Source organism: Idiotropiscis lumnitzeri, chromosome 1 (assembly GCF_059441095.1).
Source record: "Idiotropiscis lumnitzeri isolate Australia: NSW breed Sydney's pygmy pipehorse chromosome 1, RoL_Ilum_1.0, whole genome shotgun sequence".
In the NCBI taxonomy this organism is placed as follows: Eukaryota; Metazoa; Chordata; class Actinopteri; order Syngnathiformes; family Syngnathidae; genus Idiotropiscis; species Idiotropiscis lumnitzeri.
This window is the reverse complement of record NC_142391.1, coordinates 3,478,062-3,503,062: the sequence shown is the minus strand read 5'-3', so window position 1 is coordinate 3,503,062 and position 25,001 is coordinate 3,478,062. Positions and strand designations below refer to the sequence as shown.

Below are 25,001 nucleotides of genomic sequence, written 5' to 3'. Positions count from 1 at the left end.
TGATACAGCCTCGCTCCAAATTGTGCACGCCACAGCACATTGGAAAAATATGCGGAAGGTTTTCATTCCATTTTCTTGAAAATGTACAAATTGTGGAGAAAATGAAGTGTTGTGGATGCAGTACATCCGAAATGCATTCACATCATTTCAATTCTTTCACATTTTGTTCTGTTACTGCCTTACACCAAAATGGATTTGGTAACAATAGGCAAAAAATTCTCTCCAAATTATACATACCAAACACATGAAAGTATGCTGACAATTTTTCTGTGCAAATATGTTAAAAAAACTACATCTCAAACTAAATTGTGGAGAAAATGAATTGCTGTGGATACAGTGCAACTGAATGTATTCACATCACTTCATTTCTCCCACATTTTGTTGTTACACCCCTCCCAAAATGGATTCATTTATGTTTGTCTTATCAGCGTTATACACATCGACGCCACACAATGAAAATATGCTTTTTTTTTTCATAACCGCATTTTTTCAAATGTAGAGAAAAGATGTGGTGAAAATGAAGTGTCGTGAATACGTTGCATCTCAAATGTATTCACATCACTTTACTTCTTCCGCATTTTGTTATTACACCATTCGCCAAAATGTATTCAATTATTTTTGTCTATCAGCGTTATGCACACAAGACCACTTTTTTTTTTTTCTTATTTTTTTTGCAAATGCATATAAAAAAAAAGATGTGGTAAAAATGAAGTGTCGTGAATATGTATTCCCATCACTTCACTTCTTCCACATTTGGTTTGTATAAAATAGAAAATAAAACGGGTTGTGAAGAAAATGAAGTGTTGGGAATACTGTGCATCCGAAATGTATTCACATCACTTCACTTCTTTCACATCTTGTTGTTACAACTTTACTCCAAAATGGATTCAACTTATTTTTTTCTCTCTAAAAATTATACACACAACACCACACAATCAAAATGTAGACTCCGCCCCCCATACAATTATTACAAATGTATAAAAAAATATATATACATTTTGAGATTTAATCCTATTTACTAGCCCATCTATGGCATTTCTCGTTATGTGTTAGTGCTATTAGTGCAATCGCTCTTCTGTCGACCTTCCTCAAAGCTTCATCTGAAAAAAAATAAATAAAAAATCGAGAAGACAGTTGTTTGAGGAGGAAGTGACCAAAGTGTTGTTGTTCCCTCAGGAGATTTGAACCTCAGTGAGTCACGGTGACCGCAAGCTAGCAGCCTCCCGCGTCAAAATGGCCACGCCGGAGTGTGTATGTATGTGATATGAGTCACGTCTGACGACCTCGGCTGGATTTCCTGGATGGGTAAACAGCTCCTCGGCGTCATCTCGTGAGTCGCTGAAAGCTCAGCAGGCAAACTGGCGACGGATGCAACAAGAGTGAGTGACTTGCCACTGTCACACAAACAAATTGTTATTGTGTTTGATTATTTTGTATTTTAATTTTTATTTCAAACTAATGAAGTCAATACTAAAAAAAAATATATTTTTTTTTTTTCCATTTTGTGTACAGTCAATAAATTGATGAAATATTTGATCAAATGATTTTTAAGCATTGGCAATTAATAAATTCACTGATTAATTTATAAAAAAAATACACCAAAATTAAATGTATTGAAAAATGTATGTATTAAACTAAATTCTTAGACCGATACCTGTATGAGTATTCAAATATTGAGTAGTCACTGATACCGATACCAAGTACCGAAACCTCTAGTACCTTTGATACATAACATTTGCCCCTCGAAAAAAAAAAAAAAACGACAATAGCCGATAAATTTAGAAAGAGACCTTTGCATCCAAAATCGCATTTTCACTTAAAATTGCATGAAATTAATGGCAATTTTCGACATATATTTTCTCATCTCTACTGTCGCAAGAATTTGGTCCATACTGGTGAAGAATAAAAGAATAAAAAAAATAAAAGAATATTATGCATATCTATAATGACATTTATTTACAAAAACAAATTGAGCAATTCTGGTTGCTCTTAATTTTAATGGAACAATTTTAGGAGGGAGGGAAAAATAACTGGTAAACGAATGCCGCAAATATGAACATGTGTTAAAGATCAGCCAAAGCGGAGGCAGAAGGCAGTTTTTTCTACAACATACATCTCTCGTGTGCGTGTGCGTGTATGTGTGTGTGCGTGTGTGCACGCACGTGTCTGGGCGAGTGCGTTTCCACTCATGCACTAGAGGTGCAAATGTCAGCCTCATCTATTACGGCTGAGCCTTAATTTGCTTCCACTTAAAAGACGTCTTTAGGGTTTTTATTTTTATTTTTTTAAAAGTCTGCGCAGAAGACAATAGAAATGTAATCATAGAAGCCTCGTTAAAGAATATTTTTTTTTTTTTTTTTGATGAATTTACTCAAATTTCATTTCATCAGGGGGTAGCACAAAATAAAATCATCTGGATGAATAAATAAAATGTGAATACATTTTGTGGAGGAGGCTTCAAGTTCTCGCTGGAAATGTTGTTCAAAATAAATCTGGTTACAGAAATATTTTTTTTCAGAAGGATGTTTCCATCCATCCATTATCTGTTCCGCTTTTCCTCACGATGGCCGCGGGCGTGCTGCAGCCTATCCCGGCGGTTTGCGTGCAGTGGGCGGGGCACATCCTGAACGGGTTGCCAGCCAATCGCAGGGCACGCGACTTGATGAAATCAAATTTTGTAAATTCTGGTAAAAAAATGTGTTTCAGTCAATAAGCAAAGGCTGAGAAAAAGAAAATCAATGTAAATCGGAAATGCGATCCTTATTTTTACATTTTATGCAAATAAATGTTTTTTTGTAATTACATTTATTTTCAGGAGAAAGAAATGGAAAAGCTTCACTCAAGTCATTTTCATGAACATAATTGGGAAAAGTCATTTCAAATCTCGGCCAGCTGGAGCAGCTTTTCCAAACAAAATCTCGATTTCTGATTGGTCATGCTTCTGTTTTGTGTGTGTGTGTGTGTGTGTGTGTTGTGTGTTGCCGGGGGCCGATCTCATAATGTTCTGCAGGTGTTCATTTGACTGAGGTGGTCATTAGCGCTGCTTCGGGCTCCCCAAGCACACAAACAAAACAAAAGGTGATGTCTGTGTGTGTGTGAGCGTGAGCACACATTGGACGAGTGGTTTGCAAGTCCGCCTCACAGTCAGGAGGTGCAGGTTCGAATCCCCGTTGATGGCTTGTACGGTACTACCCGAATCCAAGAACATGCCCGTTAGCTTCTTTGCTAAGTTGTAAATCACTGACGTATATAAAAACCTGTTCTGCTAATGCTGCGTACTCGCCGATGTGAAGCCACCGGCGGCCATCTTGCGTTGCCACTCACCCAAGTGCCACGTGTTACTTTATACCTCGATGGTGACTAAACCGCCGTGTGTGGCGTATGATTGCGATTACAAATATGTTCTCATCTCTGTGTGATAACTCAAAGATGCAACTTGTTGTCAGAACCATCAACAATGAAATGAAAACATCACAAAAAAAAGGGGAAATGTCTCCGAATGATGGACGCCAGCAGTGACATTTGTTCTTTGCGAGGCTCTCGTTCCGCCATCGAGTGATCCTGTCGCAAAAGATGCCGTGTTTTCGGCAAAAACAAAGAAAACAAGTTGTGAGTGGCAACACAAGATGGCCGCCCTCTGGCTTCAGCAGTCAATTATTCCCTCCATCTGTGAATACATGTCTGTAAGCCCCTCGTGATTGGCCGGCCATCGCAGGAGGCTGACATTTTATGGAAAAAGACATTTTAAAAAGTTACATTCAAAAAGGCTCCGGCTGGACGAAATTTCAGTCCTTTTTGAAATACGATTGCATTAATCGAATTAAACCGATCAAGGCTTTGTTCTGCATTCCTGTTACGTGAACAGGCCGCGCTTTGTGTTCCGGAATAAAGCATGCAAGTCGAGATCATGCTGGACACACACGGCGCTGGTGTGTGTGCGTTCAATCCCCCTGCGAAGGGTCAGCAATGCCCCGTGGCCCGATGACCACATCAGACAGCATTGCATTATGGGTAGTGGCACTCAGGTCGCGCAGCTGTCTCGCTGCCGAGGGCGCGTCGGGGACGCGTCAGTCACGATGCTCGATTTGTCACGCGTCGCTTGGCGGGCCGGCGCCGTGGTGAGAGCGAGCAGACGCGGCATTACACGGCTAACATGCTACGCGCTAATTAGCGTTGTCGTTTTGATGAGGTCACTAATGGGATGGATGAATTTAGTAGCATTTTGCACAAAATCATGTTTTGACTTTTCTTTTAAATGTGTTTTAATTTGATTTCCTATCAAATTAAATCACAATTAAAAAAAAAGTGAATACCATTTTGTGTATTTATATAAATATATATTTGAAAAATATATATCAACTCATTACTAATGTTGCTTACCTGCATGACAAAAAAACATCTCAGGAAAATTTGTTTTTTCTGTGATTTTGCGTTAAATATAAATTATAAATTAAATTTAGTCCTAATTCAAGGTGATTTTTTTTCCTTTGATTTTAGTAGCATTTTTATTTCTTCTGAAAAGCCCTGGTCTGTATTTAGTAGAAAAATCGCATTTTTGCGGCGGGTTACTTGCTTATTTTGATGTTTCATTTTCCACAAAATTGTTTTTGTCGGTTTGTTGTAATGCGAAAAGGAGACGATAATCCTCATATCTTTTTTCAAAATAATGTGCATATTTCTGGGGTGACTTGAAAATTTTTTTTTTTTTCCATGTCCAAGATAAAATATACATTTTTTTTTTCAATGTCTTGTTTGGTTTCCAACGAAATTCTTCCACTTTTCCTGTCTGACAATTTAGTGCTAAGACGTACAGCCTTTTTTGTCATCATTTTGAATTTGGATTTTCAAGTTGCTTAAAAACTTTCATTTGCTTTCCAATTCAAATCTCCCATTTTGGTTTCCCGCTCATAACGAGTGCCTATTTGCTGTCTGTGGCTTCAATGGCCGACCGAGCATAACGCATTCTTGTGAGGACGATTTGACGAGAAAAGCCTCTGAGGGCTCGCACGCTCGCCGCCTTTGTCAATGAACGTCTTCTTGCCCCTTGATGCCATTAAACGTCAATCAGGCTTGCCCCCCGCCCCTCAAACCAAAATGTCAGCGGCTACCCCCCCCATCCCCCACTTTTGACCTTTAGCATCCACTTGGCAGGTTGGCGGTTGCCACGGCTACATGGGTTTGTTCTCTTATTGATTACCACCACCGCTCAAAAGAATTCAAACCTTTACCATGATGTGGTATGCTTTGGATCATGGCTGTTCCTTCGATGGACTTGAGTGGTGAGTCCAAATATATATTTTTTTATTTATTGCAATTATTGACATTACTGCTCTGGCTGCAGAGAGCGGAGTAAATGAAAGTAACCTTGAGGTTATAAAGGGCGTTCGCAATCGTGGCCATGTTGGTGTATTGGCACGTTGGGGTGCTGAGACTTGGGAAACTAAATTTGTAAAATATATAAAACGTGTTTTTGCCCAGCTTGATGTGTGTGAAAAGCTGCATGAGTTTCCACCCAGATTTAGACCGTCAAAAAAAAAAAAGACAGCTTTAGTTTTCTTTGCAAACAGTGCATCACCACGGCAACGGCATGCAAATAAAACTTTAGATAAACTTTTGTCTTAAATGTCTTTAGATGAAACACGTGAAGTTAGAAGACAATCTTAGGAATTAACTTGGAGAAATTACTTCAAATATGACCTCTGGAAGAGGCCAGAAATAACAGCAAATTCCAAAGTAAAATCAAAATGGCGGACTTCCTGTTACGTTTAGCGCGCAGGTGTGCACTCAGCCACACATTCATTTCACCATTTACACCTTCAGCTTCAATTGAAACAAAAATGAAACAAAAAAGTCTTTTCTGATGCCTGCGTTGTTCACTAAAGAGAAAGTGACACGCCTCGTGCCGCATCCGCACCGGAATCGCTCGATTTTTGCCTTCACCCGCGCCCCTCCCTTGCGCAAAGTTTCTCGTCGCGCGTCCAAGTCATCCTCGGCGTCATTCAGCTCGCCGGCAAACCATCGGCGATCAAAACAAAGCCCGTGGGCGCACGTAAATGCATTTACGAGAAGCCACAAGACCGCAAATCGCCTCATATCCGCTGCAGAGGATTAAAAAAAAAAAAAAAACCTCCACGCACACATGCACGCGCAACATCGTGAATGATTTAAAGCTTTTTTTGCCTCATCGTCTCCTCCCTCCCACTATGTACTCCGCCTCCTCCTCCTCCTCCCTCCTCTTCCTCCATCCCGGAGATGCTGCTGCTGATGCGGGCATCGTTTCATCCAGCCATGCCGCAGTGAGCCCCCCCCACCCCCCACGCCGCTCCTCTTCCTCCTCTCCCACCATCTTCTCTTCACTTTTTCTTTACAACTAACCCCCCCCCCCCCCATTTGTTGTGCTTTCCACCCGGCGAACAACAAACACGTCGGCTGAAGGTGACGCTGCAGCGGGCGTGTTGATGCCCCCCCCTCCCACCTCCCCCGCCCCTCCTCACCACCCCCACCAGCAGCAGCAGCAGCAGCAGCAGCCGAGCACACGCGCCTCACCTTGACCGGACAGGAGGCGCGGGGAGGCGGCGTTGGAGTGCAGGAAGACGACGGGGATGGAAGCTTATTTTTTATTTTTTATTTTTTGTTTTTCCGCACCGCGGGTGAGTAGGATCGATGTCGCGATATATCAATCGACCGCGTTGTTCTCGCATCCACGTGACGTCATATGTCACAGCGCAGAAGTGGGCTAATCCCTCATGACATGGCTACGGCTTTCTCTCTCTCTCTCTTTTGCTTTCTCGTGCACGCGCTCTCTTTCTCTCTGGCTCTGTATAGACGTCTGCAGCGCACGCACGCGCACACACCCCCGAAACGCCACAGGTGCTCCATCCGATTGAATAGAGAGGAAAAAAAAGAAAGGAAAAAAAAAAAAACATTGTCCACTCGTGGATAGCACGTGTGACTCGCAGTGCTGAGGTTCTGGGTTGGTTTTTCAATTTTTCTTGGCTCAATGCATCCGTTTATTGCCGACTCAAAATTAGTCATATGCGTCATTGGGTGTTTGAGATAGGTCGGCGACCAGTCCAGGGTGTGACCCACCTCTGACCCAAAGTTAGCAAGCTAACACTTTTGGAACTGCAAACAACAACAACCCAATTTGATTAAAAAATGGACCGTTTGACCCGACTTTTTGGGTTGTTTTGAACTTTGTACTCATAATTTGGTTGTCAAATTTGTTTCAAATTGCCTGTGACCCAAATTGGGTTACTTTCCAGTCTCGACCCGGCAGTTTGAAGAGTTGTAATGAAGACCGGTCGATACAAAATGGATTGCTTAATTGATTAACCATCATTTTTTATGTGACGTTGAACACTTGTACGAAGGTTTCAAATTAGGGTTCTGAACCAGGTTAGGGTTTAAAATCAGGTTTTGGGGTTGAAACCTGATTTATGGTTTCAAATTGGTTGTTCAAGCCAACGTGAGAGGTTAAAAAAAGGGTTTGGATTTCAAGTCAGAGTTAAGAATTCAAAAATAAAGACAAATTCTGGTCAGGTTTTAAATTAGGGTTTGAAATGTTTGCATTAAAGTGTCAAACTCGTAATTGAAGATTGTGTTCGGGTTTCAAGTGAAGGTTTTAAGACAAGGCTTTCAAAATAGTGTTTGACGCCAGGGGTGGGGTGTCAAACAAGCACATGTGATTTAAATCGGGATTAGGGTTTCAAATTTGTTTGATGGTTTCAAATTTTGCTTTCAAACTTTTGGACTAAGGCATCAAATTCACGTTTGAAGCCAAGATGCCAAGGTTAGGGTTTAAAAATGAAAGTCTCAAACGTGGAATAAGGTTTCAAATGTGGGTGTCAAGCCAAGGGTAGGGTTTTAAATTAGGATCTTATTCTATTCTTCTTCTTCTTGGCATTCTAGATGGAAATGTGTCAGCCAGACGTCACGTTTGACGATAAGGACGTCAGAAAAACAAAAACATGGGCGAGTGGAAGCCGAGGATTACGTAACAGACAAATTTAGAAACGGCAGATTGTGCACACACGCGCACGCACACGCACAAAGTCCCCGAAGACATCCTCACTTCAGAGTACTCCTTCTGGTGTATGTAGCCTAGCTTGCTAACATCGCAGTAGGCCAACAAACAATATTTCACGATAGCGTAATGGCCCCTCCCTCCACGCTTCCCTTTTCTCATCAGCTTTAAAAGCAAAAAGTTGAAAGACGCGATCATGAACGCGAGCGTGAATGTGTTCACCGCCGAGCCCATTCTGGACTTGGTTGCTAACCCAAAACAGCAGCACCAACCTTTTAAATCGTGCTTGTGCGTGTGTGTATGTATTAAGTTTTGTAATAAGATTTCAAGGATGGTTGAAGTTTTTACGTTCGGGTTATGGGGTTTCTAAGTAAGGTTTGAAGACTGGAATAGGGTTGGAAATCAAATAAATCAATAATAATTGATCAAATAAATAATAAAAAAATAAATACAAAAAAACCTAAAATAATCATCAAAAATATGTGAAATAATAATTGCTTTTTTTTAGATCAGATATGATATATTTTTGATTTTTTTTTTTTTTAAATATAAAAAAAATAATAATAACAATAAACCCTAAAATAATAAATCAATCAATAAATCAAATAAAGCTTCCTAACTAGGGGTAGGGTTTGAAATGAATTTGTCAAGATTGGATTAAGGTTTCAAATTTGGGTTTCTCATCTGAGTTAAGAGTTGAAAGGAGTGTTACATGAGCCGGGTTAAAATAATGTAAATGAGGTCAATTAGGTTTCCAGCGTCGCTTCATGTTTGAAATCTGCATCAAGCTGGGAAACCACACGGCGGTCCGAGGTTCTTCGTAGAGTTTTGAGATCAATTTGGATTTCGTTTCTTGGCATGTGACTCTTTTATTTGACTTTTCTTTTTCGCTCACCCGACAATGGATCTAAGACACACACACGCACGCACACGCACACACACTCTTGCCGCCGCCGCTCTATTGTCTGCATTTCGCACTGACGTCAGCTAAATGCTAATGCCGTCCACGTCGCACACACACGTACACACGCACTTGTGTGTGTGTGTGTGTTGCTTGGTATGTAAAAAGAGAGACTGATGGTTAACGTGTGTGTGTGCGTGTGTGTTGTTTTTCACGTGAAAGCACAGTCACGTTTACATTTCGTGTATGTGGATGGTCAAACGACACATTCACACGATGTATTTTTGCCGTGACAGTTTGGTCATGTGATCTTCCCCAAGATGAACTGTGATTGCTTAGGTTGCCAAGTCGCCTCAATTGGAAATCTTCAAGAAATGCTCATCCTTGGGACTCCCCCCCAAAAAAATGTCCCCGTGGACACTTTGTGGTGTGCAGCGTGTTACGTTGTGGGAGTCTTTTGTACCTGGCTTGTAAATGGCACTTGTTTGCCTTTTTGGAAAAATAATCCCGCCGCCCTTTTGGATGAAAGCAAGGCCAACCTTTCTCTTCACTGTTGGCAAAGCGGGAAGCAGATGGAACACCTGCCGCCTGCCCGCCTGCACGCCCGCCATCCTTTGTGTCTTGCCTTGTTTGGCCCACGTGGAACTGTTCAAACACGCCCCCCCCCCCCCCAAACACACACACACACCCACAACACGCACACACACGCACACACGCACTCCTCGTGAGTGCTGTCCCACCTTTCTCTCTCATGGCGCAGGTTATTTCCTGCAAATTTCCTGCCAGTCCTCAACACTGACCCCAATTCACCTCTCTCTCTCTCTCTCTCTCTCTCTCGTCGCGTTTGCCTGAAATTAAAAACCCACTCATGGCTTGAAAATAAATGTTATGTTGGCCGCCCAAATTGATGCGCTCAATCATGGGCGGAGCGGTTGATATCGCAGCCGAGTGGCGACGTGGGCGCCCGGCTCGTCACTGGAGTGTCGGCTCACGAAAGTGCAAGTTGAGAGAAGAGAGCAGACCACACATGCAATTTCCAGCTAATGGCGCTCGTATTATATTTATTTATATATTTTTTTTCAACAGCAGGCGTCAGGAGAGCCGGCGAAAAAAAATCCGCCGCTGACTCTCGCTTTGAACAAAACAAAATGACACATTTATAACATATTTATTACACATAACACCGCCCCCCCCTCAAATCAAATTGTGTCAAAAATTCTGTTCTATTGACCAAATTATTTTGGTGTAAAAAAAACAAACTGACCCAACATTTAGATTTGTTTTCATTTCATGAACTCATTTATAACACTACAAATAACTCGAAAAATCTGGTTGTTCACCGATGAACCCCCCAATTTTTTCTTTGTCCAAAACAACCCCAAAATTCACATTTTGTCCAAAACATCGGCAAAAATGGTGTTCTTTTGTGGTTTGTTCATTTGTCGCAACCTTTGGGTTCTGTCAGGCCATTTTTGACCCAACATGCATTATTTTTAACTTTGATGTTTGTTTTTTTTTCAAATGCAACTCAAAATACAAAATTTCTGATTGTTTTTATTTCTAGATCATTTCTTACCACGTGGGGACCGAGACAACCGTGATCTCGCCTTCTGAATAACGCCCACCCCGCTTAAAAAAAAAAAAAAAAAAAAAATCTTCCTTGACTCCCAACTGTCAGCATGAGCGGCCTGGCAGGCAAGCTGGATCCCCGGCGGGTCCAATGTGGCGCCATGTGGCACACCTTTACGTCTCGCGTCCTGAGAACCAAGCCCGTGGAGTCCATGCTGGACTCGGCCATGTCGGGCACGGGCCCGCACGGCACCCGGCTGGCCCGCGTGCTCTCCACCGTGGACCTGGTGTCGCTCGGCGTGGGCAGCTGCGTGGGCACGGGAATGTACGTGGTGTCGGGCCTGGTGGCCAAAGAGATGGCCGGCCCCGGCGTCATCGTGTCCTTCATCATCGCCGCCGTGGCCTCCATTTTGTCAGGTAAGAGAATTCCAAACCAAATTCAGACTCTCTAATTTAGCAACAAGTTCTGTTCCGGAAGGCTCTTTGTCGCCTGAATTTTTTTTTCATTTATTTTAGTATTTTAGCCAATTTTTGCATGGTCAAGTTGGCCGGAACAACTTTTGCTCCGCCCAACCAATCAGAGGATGGAATAATGCTGACATGATCTCTCGGGCACACTGTTGATTCTGAAGGCACTGGGAAGATTACGTTGACATGGCAACACAAATTCCTAGAGGATCAAGCCTGTAAATCCCGCCACCAAACCCTGGAGACAAACGTTTGAAAGTGCTTTGTGGCTCCTAACAGGATACTGAACATTTTTTTTACTTCCTCTTGCCGCTTGAAAGTTGGAATTTCTGGAGTTCGAAAACAGTCATTTTTGAAAGATGCCCCAATTATGTCAAGATGTGTATCAAATGATTCGCCTTGTCACAAGGAATCCACAAATGTGAACTTTGATATGCATCTGACTTGAAATGAGGGCGCTATGACCTAATATATGAAAAGGTCACCGACCTTTTAGCGGACGTCAAATTGACTTAAACCTGTTGGCATGAACCAATTTGAGAGATATTAATAATTAATTGATTGTCTTCATGTATTGCTAGTTCAAATAAACAACAATCAAAAGTAAAAATGCTAATCTTGAACTTTCAAAACGGTTACCCCTTTTTGTGAATTTGACTGCCCATAAAAGGTTGTTGACCTTTCCCTATTTTGCATCGTAGCGCCATCATTTGAAGTCAGACGCATATCAAAATATACATTTTTGGATTCCTTGTGACAGGACGAATAAATTGATATATATATTGACAACGTTGGGGTATTTTCCAAAAATTACGCTTTTTGTACTTTGATGCGCAATCGAGAATTTCCGGGAATTTTTAGCGCCACGCCCCAAATAGAAAATGTTCAATATCCATCAGGAAACCTCAAAGCACTTTCAAACCCTTTAGTCTCCCAGTTTTGGTCACGGGACCGCCAGGCTGATCCTCTGCTATATCGGCTGACAACTGATTGGACCTGCTTCACCGCTAGCTTAATGCTAATGTCCAAAGGAAAACGCCATAGGCAGGCTAATGGAGTTTAGCATAAATTTGCATTAGTTATATTCCCGCCGAACAACAATATTCAATCCGGCCTCCATGTGCTAGGAGTGTGTTACGCCGAGTTTGGCGTGCGCGTGCCAAAGACCACCGGCTCGGCCTACACGTACAGCTACGTGACCGTGGGCGAGTGCGTGGCCTTCTTCATCGGCTGGAACCTCATCCTGGAGTACCTGATCGGCACGGCGGCGGGCGCCTCGGCGCTCAGCAGCATGGCCGACTCGCTGGCCAATCACACCATCAGCGGCTTCATGACGGCGCACATCGGAACGCTCAACGGCTTTGGTGAGTTGGGAGGCGACTTTGTCCGTATATCGGGATCTGTATCTATAAAGTGATCCAATATTTTGCCACACTAGCATGCAAACGGAATCTGAGAAGACAGGGCGCCATCATTTCCCAGATGGTCAGACAAGTGGGGAGCAGTTCATGTTTTTTAATTGCAAAACTGAAGGATGTGCTGTCATGTGGCGGTCCGGTTGCCTAGCAACACGCATATCGCATCACCCGAGCTCCCTTCGCTGGCGCTCTTGTTTGCGTTTGCAGCAAACGTCGACTGCGAATCAGCCAAGCACCTGCCGTGGTGTTGAAAAGCAACACCTAAGCAATCTTTGGCCGCAAGAACATTTTTATTTTCAAGCTCAGTGTGTTTTTTTTTTTAATTTTTGTAATTTGTTCATATTCAGCCAAATGTTTCAGAACTCTTAGCAAGTCTTTCTCATTTCATTTCAAACTCATTGTATTGTTTTTTTTCGAAGTAAAAATATGAGAATTGTGCTGATATCCAAAAATTTATGAGTGCAACTTTAAATGATTGTTTGGTCAAAAGCCCATTTTTTTAGGTTTTCTATTTTTGGGTGTCACAAAATCCAAATTAAATGACCTTAATCTGCTCTTTGTATGACAAAAATGCTTGTTTTCTCTGCTTTTTGCTTTGAAACTGGTGTTTTTTTTTTGTAAAACCAAACCACATTCGACTCCAGAAAAGTAACGAATGAAAAAAGAAAAAGCTACAAAGTATTTTTTTTTTTTTTATCGAGTGAATAAAGTCATTTTTTTTTTTTTTTCATATTTGGTTGTTTCTATGAAGAACTCTGCTTTGTAAACGTGAATGAAGAGGCACATTCTGCTACGTGTTGAAATATTTGGCCACTAATCAGAAGTTATTTGCGCTCCATTTTCATGATGACTCAGCGATTCAGACGAAAAACAAAAGTTAGTCAAAATAACTCGAAGAGTACAAACAGTAAGAAATTTACAATTATTTCAGAGATTTCTTTAAATTCAAGTTGGGACAAGCAAGACACAGTCATTTTTTATTTATTAAAATCTTGATTTTCGCGTGTTTTTTGGGATCAGGTAAAGGAGAGCAGTCGTATCCGGACCTGCTGGCGTTGTTGATCGCGCTGCTGGTGACGGTGATCGTGGCGTTGGGGGTGAAGAACTCAGTGGGCTTCAACAACGTGCTGAACGTCATCAACCTGCTGGTGTGGCTCTTCTTGATGGTGGCCGGCCTCTTCTTCGTCAACGGGGAGAACTGGGATCACGGGAGATTTCTGCCTTTCGGCTGGTCGGGGGTACGTCCAAACATACAGACAGGCACCATTTAGTTTTTGTAATAAAAAAAAAAATAAAATAAAATAAAAAAATAAATATAAATATCTATATATATCCACTTATATTTATAAATATACATATTTATAAATATATATATATATACGTATATTTATAAATATATATATATATCTTTAATATCTCTCTCTCTCTATATATATATTTATTTTAATTTTTTTCAATATATATAAAATCTTAAAAATGTTCTACTATACATTTTTTTCATTTGATATTTTATTTGATAAGAATTTTTTTTTATTTAATTATTCGTTGTTAAAAAAAAATTAAAACTTCTACGTGTATTTTTAATGTAGCGCTCTATCTCTGTGCCGCAGGTGATGCAAGGCGCTGCCACGTGCTTCTACGCCTTCATCGGCTTTGACATCATCGCCACGACGGGAGAGGAAGCCAAAAGTCCCAACACGTCCATCCCGTACGCCATCACCGCCTCGCTGGTCACGTGTCTCACGGCGTACGTGTCGGTAGGTTGCCGTGGAAACCGCACACCTACAGCCTGCCGGGCGCCACGCTCCAACTTTTCTTATTTGCGATTCGGACATGTTGGATGATGGTTGCCAGGGGCAACGGCTGCCTCTGAAGAAGACGGAGGCATTGTGGTGGCGGAATCGTCATCATTTTCAATGCTCATACGCTTTGTGACTTTTTAAAAAAAAAATTATTTCACGTTGCGGCAAAAGATTTTCAGGTCCCGGAACCGAGCATGTGTCAGCGTGCGCTCTGGTTTCGCCTGCAGGTGTCCGTCATCCTGACCCTGATGGTCCCTTACGACCAGATCGACGCCGACGCCCCCCTGATGGAGATGTTCGCTGCGCACGGCTGCATGTTCGCCAAGTACATCGTGGCGGTGGGCTCGATCGCCGGGCTCACCGTCTCGCTGCTGGGCTCGCTCTTCCCCATGCCCAGGGTCATCTACGCCATGGCGGGCGACGGCCTGCTCTTCAAGTCAGTGCACGGTTGTTTTTTAAATTTATTATTATTTTTTTAAGATTTCTCATACTGCTCTCGGGGCTCCTCGAAATCATTATCGCTTTGTATCATTTACTAAGAAAATTTAAACAAAAACTCTGCATGCCGTGGTGGCCATCAGGAATTTCACAAGTTTCCCGAACGGCCGGTCCATTCAACATCCATCCAGTTTTGCCGCACGTCAGCCATCTTACGTCCGACATCATCGAATAGTAATCGCCGAATGTCAGCTGCCTTTATATCTGAAATAAAAACCATAATATTACATGACTGAAGTTAGATTTAGAAAAGTTCGAAAATTGACAGATGATGGATTTTCCTTCCAATAAAATAGAACTTGGTTCTTGTAAAGAAGACAACTATTTTGGTGGAAAAAAGTCAGATTTTAATCTCGCTGCCCCCCCAGTTAGTGATTGACACCAACCACAAAAGATTTACAATTGCCTGTAGACATCACAACTTGGCAGCAAAGCACTACTTTTGTCGAAATGAATCTCTGCAACTTACTTTAATAAAATTTCTTAGCACTAGGCTTTGAAAACATGGCAGCAAACTACTACTTTTTACCAAATTAAACTCCTCAATTCATTTCAACGTTTTACAAAATGGCACCACAAATAAATGTCATTCAAAGAAAGATCCTCAACTCACTTCAACAAAGTTCCTTGGCACCAGGATTCTTCAAAATGGCACCAAAGAACTACTTTTGGAAAAAGAAAGTTCCTCCAACTCACTTCGACTTAGATCCTTGGCACCAGGATTCTTCGAAATGGCGCCAAAACACTAATTTTGTAAAAACAAAGTTCCTCAAACTCACTTCAACATAGTTCCTTGGCACCAGAATGCTACAAGTTGGCACCGAGGCACTACTTTTGCATAAATGAAGCTCCTCAACTTACTTGAACAAAATTTCTTAGCACTAGGCTTTAATAAGATGGCAGCAAACCACGACTTTTTACCAAATGAAGGTCCTCAACTCATTTCAACATAGAAACAAGCAACATTCCTTTTAATGTTTGGAAAATACGCCCAAACTTTGCCGTGACATGTTGTTCACCTCGTGTGTGTGCTCACACGCAGGTTCTTGGCTCACGTGTCTTCGTACACGGAGACCCCAGCAGTGGCGTGTGTGGTGTCGGGCTTCCTGGCGGCGCTCTTGTCCCTGCTGGTCAGTCTCCGAGATCTCATCGAGATGATGTCCATCGGCACACTGCTGGCCTACACGCTGGTGAGTACAAGACCAGCATCGTCTTCGTTTTAATTTGAATGACCCCAAAATTCAAGTTTGCACACATTGGCGTCGCCCATCTCGATGTGTCGGAAAAGTTCTCATTCAAAGGAATGTCACGCGCATGCTAATTTCGCTTCACGCTCCATTTTCATTCCATTTGGTGCCTTCATTCTCTTCTCAGGTGGAACGTCTCCGCAGAAGCGTAATGTGTTAAATTCCGCTTGGATTTTCGCAGTTTGCTACATTACTGATGATTGGAAATCATGAGCTCTCGTGCTAGCTTAGCTGCACTTAGCTGCCAAGCTCAGTTTTCTTGCTGCGCTCCGCTCCGAATATGTAAATGCGGACGAGCGGTGATGTGTTCAATGCCGCTTGGATTTTGCGTCATCCTTCAGTGTTGTTGGCCAAAAAGACATAACATGGGGCTAACGTTAGCTTATCATTTATGCTTAATGTGAGTGTATAACACTGCATATTTAACCCCTTTTCTTGCCGCACTCCATTTTCTGGCTGACCTTAGTCTCTGTTAAATTGATTCCAGAAGTGTTGTCAGATATGACAAAAATTAGTCCATGTGCTAATGTTATCATAGCCCTCGCTAGTACCATTAAACGCCACAGTTTTCACTTTGATTGGAAATAATGAGCTCTCGTGCTAGCTTAGCTGCACTTAGCTGCCAAGCTCAGTTTTCTTGCTGCGCTCCGCTCCATCCATCATCAATACCGCTTCTCCTCACTAGGGTCGCGGGGGGTGCTGGTGCCTATCCCAGCTATCTTCGGGCAGTAGGCGGGGGACACCCTGAACTGGTTGCCAGCCAATTGCAGGGCACACAAAGACGAACAACCATCCGCGCTCACACTCAAACCTAAGGCCAATTTCGAGTGTTCAATCGGCCTAAAATGCGAATACGTAAATACAGACGGGCGGTGATGTGTTCAATGCCGCTTGGATTTTGCGGTATCCTTCAGTGATATTTTCCACTTTTCTTGCTGCGCTCCATTTTCTGGCTGACCTTAGTCTCTATTAAATTGATTTTAAAAGTGATAAAAATGAGTCCACGTGCTAATGTTAGCTTAGCCCTCGCTAGTAGCATTAAACGCCACAGTTTTCACTTTGCTGCAGTGGTTTTCTTTTCCGTTGCACTCAGTCCACTCTGGGTTAAAAAAAAAAAAAAGTCTTGTCAGACAAAATGCTATTTTACGATTTCCTACTCTAATGCTGAAAATAAACACACGTGCTAACTTTACCTTAGCCTCATTAGCAACACTAAACGTCACAGTGTGCACCTTTCCACCGTGTTATATTTAATTGCTCTTCTCGGATAAAAAAAATGCTTTTTCATTCTGCATGGTGCATCCCGTGCCACGGGAATTTGGTTTCCCGCCACCAAAGTGACGATGTTGTGTCCTCGCGCAGGTGAGCCTGTGCGTGCTCCTGCTGCGTTACCAACCCGAGGGCGACATCCACGGCTTCGTCAATTTCCTGTCCGAGGAGCAGAACGTCAAGAGGAAGGAAGGCGTCCTGGCTGAGTGCGAGAAGGACGCCTGCTCGCCGAGCCGCGACGACGCCGACGAGACCACCAACACGTGCGGCGCCAAGAACCTGCCGTCCCTGGGCGACAACGAGATGCTGATCGGCAAACCCGACAAGAACGCCTACGCCGCCGGTCACCCCAACTACGGCACCGTGGACATGGGCAGCGGCATCGAGGCCGACGAGTCGGAGGGCGGAGCGACGCGCCGGCTCAAGAAACTGCTGGGGCCTCGCTACTACACCCTGAGGATTCGACTGGGACTTCCGGGGAAGATGGACCGGCCCACCGCCGCTACAGGGAAGACCGTCACCGTGTGTGTGCTGCTGCTCTTCATTTTCATGTTCGCTTTCTGCTCCTTTATCATATTTGGTAAGTAGGCTCCATTTCATTGGAATCTTGAATTTCACTTTTTATTTATTTATTCCCTTCAAAATTCCAAATTATTTTTAATTTTTTTTTGCAGGCGCGAGCAGCATCGAGGAGGCTCGCTGGTGGGCTCTGCTGCTCCTGATCTTGTTGGCGGCTGTGCTGGCCCTGCTGGTGGTCATCATCTTGCAGCAGCCGGAGAACCCCAAGCGGCTTCCCTACATGGCGCCCTGCGTGCCCTTCGTGCCCGCCTCCGCCATGCTGGTCAACATCTACCTCATGCTCAAACTGTCCGCCATCACTTGGATACGATTCTCCATATGGTGTCTTGTTGGTGAGTAACATGATTTGCTTCAGTGGATGGCTTTTTCTCTTTCTCAATATCGCTCTCTCTCTCTATATATATCTCTCTATTGGTCTGTATCTTTCTCTCTCTCTCTCCCTCTCGCTTGTTCTCTATATTGCTCTCTCTCTCTCTCTCTCTCTCTCTTTATCACGCTCTCTCTCCCGATCTCAATTTCGCTCTGTCTCTCTCTCTCTCTCTCTCTATATCTCTCTATTGCTCTGTATCTTTCTCTCTCTCTCCCTCTCGCTTGTTCTCTATATTGCTCTCTCTCTCTCTCTCTCTTTATATATCTCTCTATTGCTCTATTTCTGTCTCTCTCTCTCTCTCTCTGTTTCTTTATCATGCTCTCTCTCCTCTCTCAAATTTTTCGCTCTGTCTCGCTCTCTCTCTATATCTCTCTATTGCTCTCTCTCTCTCTCTCTCTCTCTGTCTCTTTATCACGCTCTCTTTCTCTCTCTCTCTCTCTCTCTCTGTCTCTTTATCACGCTCTCTCCCGATCTCAATTTCGCTCTGTCTCTCTCTCTCTCTCTCTTTATATGTCTCTCTATTGCTCTATTTCTGTGTCTCTCTCTCTCTCTCTGTTCCTTTATCACGCTCTTTCTCCCTCTCTCAATCAATTTCGCTCTGTCTCTCTCTCTCTATATCTCTCTCTCTCTCTGTCTCTTTATCACGCTCTCTTTTTCTCTCTCTCTCTCTCTGTTCCTTTATCACGCTCTCTCTCCCTCTCTCAATCAATTTCGCTCTGTCTCGCTCTCTCTCTATATCTCTCTCTCTCTCTGTCTCTTTATCACGCTCTCTTTTTCTCTCTCTCTCTCTCTCTCTGTTCCTTTATCACGCTCTCTCTCCCTCTCTCAATCAATTTCGCTCTGTCTCGCTCTCTCTCTATATCTCTCTATTGCTCCCTCTCTCTCTCTCTCTCTTTATCACGCTCTCTTTCTCTCTCTCTCTCTCTCACTCTCTCTCTCTCTCTCTATATATATATATATATATATATATATATATTACTCAGTATCTTTCTCTCTCTCCCTCTCTCTTGCTCTCTCTATCGCTCTCTCTCTCTGTTTCTCTCTCTCTCTCTCTCTCTCTTTCTCTGTGTCTCTCTCTCTCTCTATTTCTCTGTCGCTCTGTATCTCCCTCTCTCACTCTCTCTCTCTCTCTCTCTTTCTCTCCCTCCCTCTCTCTCTCTCTCTCACGCTCTCTCTCTCTCTCTCTCATATGTGTGTGTGTTATGAATGCAGGTTATTGGGGAAAAATATGCGATAGATGATCTGGATGTTTTTGGACATTTAATCCTTTTGGAAACTCCTTTTCGTCCCTGCGCCAGGCGTGCTCATCTACTTTGGCTACGGCATGTGGAACAGCACCTTGGAGATCACGGCCCGGGAGAACGAGGCACACGCTTCCACCTACCAGCGCTACGACCAAGGCGTGGACGAGGGCTTCTGCGGCTTCGACGACGACTTCTACCCTCCGCCTGAGGCCACATCGGGCCCGGTGGGCAGAGCGCCGCAGGCTCAGCCGGAGAGCGACGGCACTCCCGTTCGGAAGCCCGGCGCCGCCCTGCTGGACGAGGACCCCATGGATTTCTGAAGGGACGGACTTTGGCCCTGCCTCAAGTGGTGGTCCGGCGGGATTTTGGTGGTCGGTGGGCAAGCGTGCATGCCAGCATGTGGGTGGGTTGCTGTTTGTGTGTGGACTCCGTGGGCTCGATTGACTTATCCCTCTACCGCCGCCCCCCCTGTGCTACGTCCTTTGCCGGGTTTTCACCACTGAAAAAAGATTCCCTCCTAAACACTGATAGCAAAGTGCAGACATGGCAGGAGATAAGCGAGGAAGGAACGCTGCAGATTGGAGCACTCATTTTGCTGTTTGGTGCACAGGACAAGAAGTCTTCTTATCAGAGTAAAAATTTTAGAAATAAAAAAAATAGCTAAACCAGAGATGGGCAAACATTTTGAGCAAGCGCCATTTTGATTTTTACATTTAATTCATTCATAGCTGCAGATTTTTTTTAAAAATATGCTGATTTTTGTATTTATACTTCTTTATTATATTATTTAGAATCGATTTTTAATCAATTGACCAATTATGATAATATATTTGTGTAATGTATTTGTAAATAGCACATTGCAGTAAACTAGTTAAGTAACTGTTTAATGAGATGAATGGAATAAAATAAATCAATATGAATATATTTTCATAAATCAATTTTAGGACTAATATTTATGTTTGTTGGTTTGCTTTACTATTTAGGATTTATTTTATAACGAATGAACCAATTGGTCACATAATACAATACAATACAATTTCTGCGGCCATCTTGGAAAAAATTTATTTATATAGAAACGTTGTATGTATCTCTAAAATTATTTTCATTAAATCAGGTATCATTTTCAAATAAATGCAAATAATTTGAATTAATAGAAATAACTTTAAAAAAATATTTCTAATTATAGCCAATTATTTTATTTTTAAATGCAATATTGTTTATTTAACAAAACATTATTATGAGATAAATGAATCATAATAAATACAAATCATTTGATACACTTCAATAAATTAATTCCATCAAAAATTATGCATTTTATTTTTATTTGATCATTTTTTTATTAATATGACAAATATAACTGTTAAATATATTGGTGTAACATATTTTTCAAATATCTTTTCACCTTTTTCCACAATGAGTGGACTAAACACTTACTTTATTTCTAAGTTTAGTTTGCTGCATTTTTTCATCTTATTATTTACAATAAATCAATTAAGAAGCGTTAATGAGATAAATGAATAATTGCAACGGGGATGATTGATTTTGGAAGAAAAAGTAATCGCTACAAATCTTCCAGAACTTTTAATGCGAAAAATTATCCCGTTTTGTTTTTGCCCAGCTCCGGTTTTGAGCAAAAGGAATGAAGAGCGGGTTTTGATGTTCTCACACTTTGTACTCGGACTCACTTTGCTTGCGATAGTGCCTTCATGCTCCGTGATGGGATGTTTTTTTTTGTTCCGTCTGTGTTTGTTCCGTTCTGCATGTGGCACGCGCTTCCCGTGCACGATGTTTTGTTGAACAATCGATGTCATTGTTTTTTATGGTTCTTTGCGGTCTTTTTCGTGTGCATGCCTTTTTTTCAATGAAGATATTGTACACTTCTTGCCGCTTCCTGGTTGCGTTTTGGCGTCTCCACCACCCCCAACTTGGGGGATTCTTGGATTTCTTTCTCGGGACATTCTGAATATTGATGTTGCCCAAAAGTCACACTTTCACGGCTACTTTAAAAAAAATATCTTAGAGGACAGAAAAATGAGATTTTTGGAGTTGAAAAACTAGAATTGGGGCCTGACTTGTGGATCAATAGGCCGCTTGAATCGTCCGCTATTAGCTCGTTTAAAATCGGCCACCCCACCCCGCCCCAAAAAAAAATGTTATTCTAATTCTATAATTTTTTTTTTTTTTTTATGCCCGCAAACATTGCTGCGTGTTGCTCCACTGTGTTGAAATATCCTCTCGATGCCATTTATCATTATGTGTTAGCATTGAGATGAAGCTAGCGAACTAAAAATGTGGTTAAATTTCATTTGACGGTAAACGACAAAAATGCTGATGCCTGTGTTTGCGCTTGCATATCAAAGCAAACGTCGGCTCATATCTTGAAAAGAAAAAAAAAAAACAACTCCCAGTTGAAGTACTGTCAGACTAAACCAAATGATTTACTCGTTGGCAACCACATAGCTTAGCCATAGACTTGCCAACGAAGCATCTTTGTGGGCGTAAATATAAATTTGAGATTTGAACACAATCAGTGGGGCAACACATGAAGACAGACAATATCACAATACACAAGCGTATGAATTACTTATCCTTATGATATCGATATTTCAAAGATTACTTTTTGAATATTTGTGTAAATATGGATGTCGCCCCCCCCCCCCCACCTTTGCATGTTCAAGTGTCGCGATCAATGATGCATCACCGAAACTCACGCGACTAGCGTCTCGGTGTTTGCATTTGGAGAATGTACCAATTCAAAAGTTGCAGTTTTGTCGGGCATGATTTGGGCTTTGTGTTGACGTTATTATTATTTTTTGGGGGGGGGGTTGTGGTGTGTTCCGTTCACCTCGTCCCTGTGCGTCCCTCTTTGCTGCATCTGTTCCCTTTTTTAAAGGTGAAGCCTTATTTGTCAAATGCACTAAACCTAAGGATGCCACGCTAAGCCCCGCCCTACCTCTGCCCATGTCACATGATCGCAAAGCCCCACCCCCTTCCATTTTGGGACTCGACCACACTCCAGCCTGTGTACCTTAATCACCTCCCAACGCAGCCAAAGGCAGTCGCAGCTCAGCCAAAATAACGACTCATTCAGGTGTCGTCCAGCCTGAGATGCCGGATTGTAAAGATGGTGCGAGTGTGCGTGCGTGCGCGTGTGCGCGCGTGTGTGTGTGTGTGTGTGTGGTGAGTGTGAAGCATGCTATTCATGCACGAGACTGTCACTGTCGTGCTGCATGCAGTGGTCACGTTATACATTCACGCCAGCCAATGATCGCCACTCGTTTGAGAATTTAGCAGGAAAAAAAAACAAAGTCAAGTGAACCACAAAGGCTTTGAATATTTTTCAAGAATTCAGTAAAGCAGTCGACAAAACTGTAAAAATATTTTTTTGTTGTTAATGAAATCGTACGAAACGGTCTCACCAAATAAAATGAAACATTTTCTTTAGTGAACATTTAGCGATTCACAAATTGTCAAGCTTGACAAGAAAAAAAAAAAATAGCCAATCGTGCCAACTGACTCGAGAATTCTGAAAAAATGTCAGACTGTGACTAGGGATTCTAAACTACGATATGTTGCCGAACCAAAACATTCGGCAAAGCTAAATTAGCTTGCGAATACTTTTGACCAAAGAATTTAGCTTCACTTCAAAAGTATCATTTTAGAAAAACAAAAAGTTTCGCACTAAAGGAAATAGCACAAAAAAACAAAAAAAAAACAAACAAACAAAGTTACTTACTATTTTCAAAAATTGCTGAAAGACTTTTGGAGAAGAAAAATCACAGACTAATGTTAACATTAAATTACGACATTTTTCAAATGATAACGCATTCTGGATAATAAGGCGGGCGCAGTGTCGAGAAAATCAAAAAGAAAAATATAGCAAAATTCTGTACAGTTTTAAATTGTGCAAGAATAGTGCTAAACTAGCTAATTGTATAAAAAGTAAACAACTAAGGTTCCAAATTCTTTTGAACAAAGAATTTAAGTACGATATTGGCACAATAAAGATAAACCTCCCACGCACATACGAATAATATTTTGTCCCATTTTCCAACAACGGCTCAGCAGTGTAATGTCAAAAGCTCGTTACATAAATCGTCAAAAATAAATAAATAAATAAATACATTCACACGTGTAAGCACTAAATGAAAGAATCATAGAAAATGTGTGGCGCAAAAGATGCAAAAAATTAAAGCGACAAAAATTATTGCGAAACTTTCACCTTAAAATGAGAGAAAAAAAGAAGACGCACTAAAAACTACAAAAAAAATCATATTAAATAGTTGGTGAATCTCCACAAAAATTAAATTCGCGAGAGCATGCTAACGTTCAAATTTGTAATTTGTGTTTTTTTTTTTTTTTAATTCCATCAAATTGTGTTGAGAACAAGCCAATTCGACGTCGCTTATCCAACCAATTCCAAATTTGCATGACAAGCGAAATTTGAAAAAAATCGCCCACTGACAGCTTGCCATGCCCCCCCCCCCCCCCCCCCCGAGCCAGTCGTCGGCGTTTTCCATTTCCAGCCATTCCAAGTAGCGAAGATGACTTTGTTGATCCTGCCCGCCCGCGTCCCAATTTTGAAATTCCCAAAAGTAACACAAAGAGAGCACATAGCGAATATTTTTCTACCTGCAAGCGAGGAGGCCTGACGAGAATATTTATTTTTCACAACAGTGCGATGATGACTCTCCTTTGTATGTATTTAAAAAAAACAAAAAAACTAACAAATAAAAATCTCTCGCTAGGATAGCACACAGTTGCAAAGCAGGAAAACATGCAGAAAATGTTTTACTACAACACAATATTGAAAAAAAATTTCCGTGTTCTTCCTGTGCTGGTGCATTTGTTGTCGTCTAACTCGCATTACTTGAATCGAGAATCTGTATTCTTTTCCTCTGCTCTGTTGTTTTCGGACTTTGTGAACTTCGTGTGTGTATGTTTGTTAATTACCGTTATTATTATTATTGATTACTTCTGCGTGTGTGTGTGTGAGTTGTTAACTTGCTCTGGAGTGCACTTTTTTTTCCTGCCGAGTTGTGCTGTTGTTGTTTTCATGCAACAGGGAACGTTATTAATTGCAAATACAAAAAAAAAAAAAGTTATTGTGCCTGCTCTTTGTTTGGCATGTTTAACGGGTGTCACGTTTCAAGGTCGGGTTTTAAATGTTTCAAACTATGGTTAAGGTTTCAAATTAGGGTCTTAAAAGGGGCTAATGTTTCAAAATAGGGTTTCAAATTTACTTGGGTTAAGGCTTCAAAGTAGGGTTAGAGTTTTAAAGTAGGGTTTGAAACTTGGGTTAGGGCTTCAAATTAAGGTCTTAAATGGGAAAATGTTTCAAATTAGAGTTTCAAACTATGGTTAAGGTTTCAAATTAGGGTCTTAAAATTGGCTAATGTTTCAAAGTAGGGTTTTAGACTTGGGTTAGTGTTTTAAAGTAGGGTTTTAAACAAGGATTAAGGTTTCAAAGTAGGGTTAGGGTTTTAAAGTAGGGTTTTAAACTGGTCTTAAAATGTTATGTTTCAAAGTAGGGTTTTAAATTAGTGTTAATTTTTCAAAGTAGGGTTAGGGTTTCAAATTAAGGTCTTAAATGGGAAAATGTTTCAAATT

At 41.8% G+C, this 25,001-nt stretch overlaps 1 protein-coding gene and 1 long non-coding RNA gene across 3 annotated transcripts; one reads left to right on the top strand and one right to left on the bottom strand.

Moving 5' to 3' along the window:
• The first annotated feature begins 6,505 nt into the window (after positions 1–6,505).
• Positions 6,506–24,484, top strand: slc7a14a (solute carrier family 7 member 14a). The gene is made up of 10 exons (XM_088310712.1): positions 6,506–6,650; positions 10,492–10,913; positions 12,092–12,328; positions 13,403–13,620; positions 13,993–14,139; positions 14,412–14,620; positions 15,725–15,872; positions 17,292–17,778; positions 17,873–18,109; positions 19,446–24,484. Exons 2-10 carry the CDS (start codon positions 10,607–10,609, stop codon positions 19,709–19,711), a joined length of 2,256 nt encoding a protein of 751 aa, XP_088166838.1. The 5' UTR covers positions 6,506–6,650; positions 10,492–10,606; the 3' UTR covers positions 19,712–24,484.
• Positions 13,305–16,252, bottom strand: LOC148342691 (uncharacterized). Of its 2 annotated transcripts, none has more exons than XR_015846116.1 (2): positions 15,296–16,252; positions 13,305–14,886 (listed from the first exon to the last, which is right to left on the bottom strand). It is a non-coding gene; the product is annotated as an uncharacterized LOC148342691 (long non-coding RNA). The 2 variants fall into 2 exon arrangements; XR_015846115.1 differs by having other exon boundaries at positions 15,702–16,252.
• Positions 24,485–25,001: the final 517 nt, after the last annotated feature.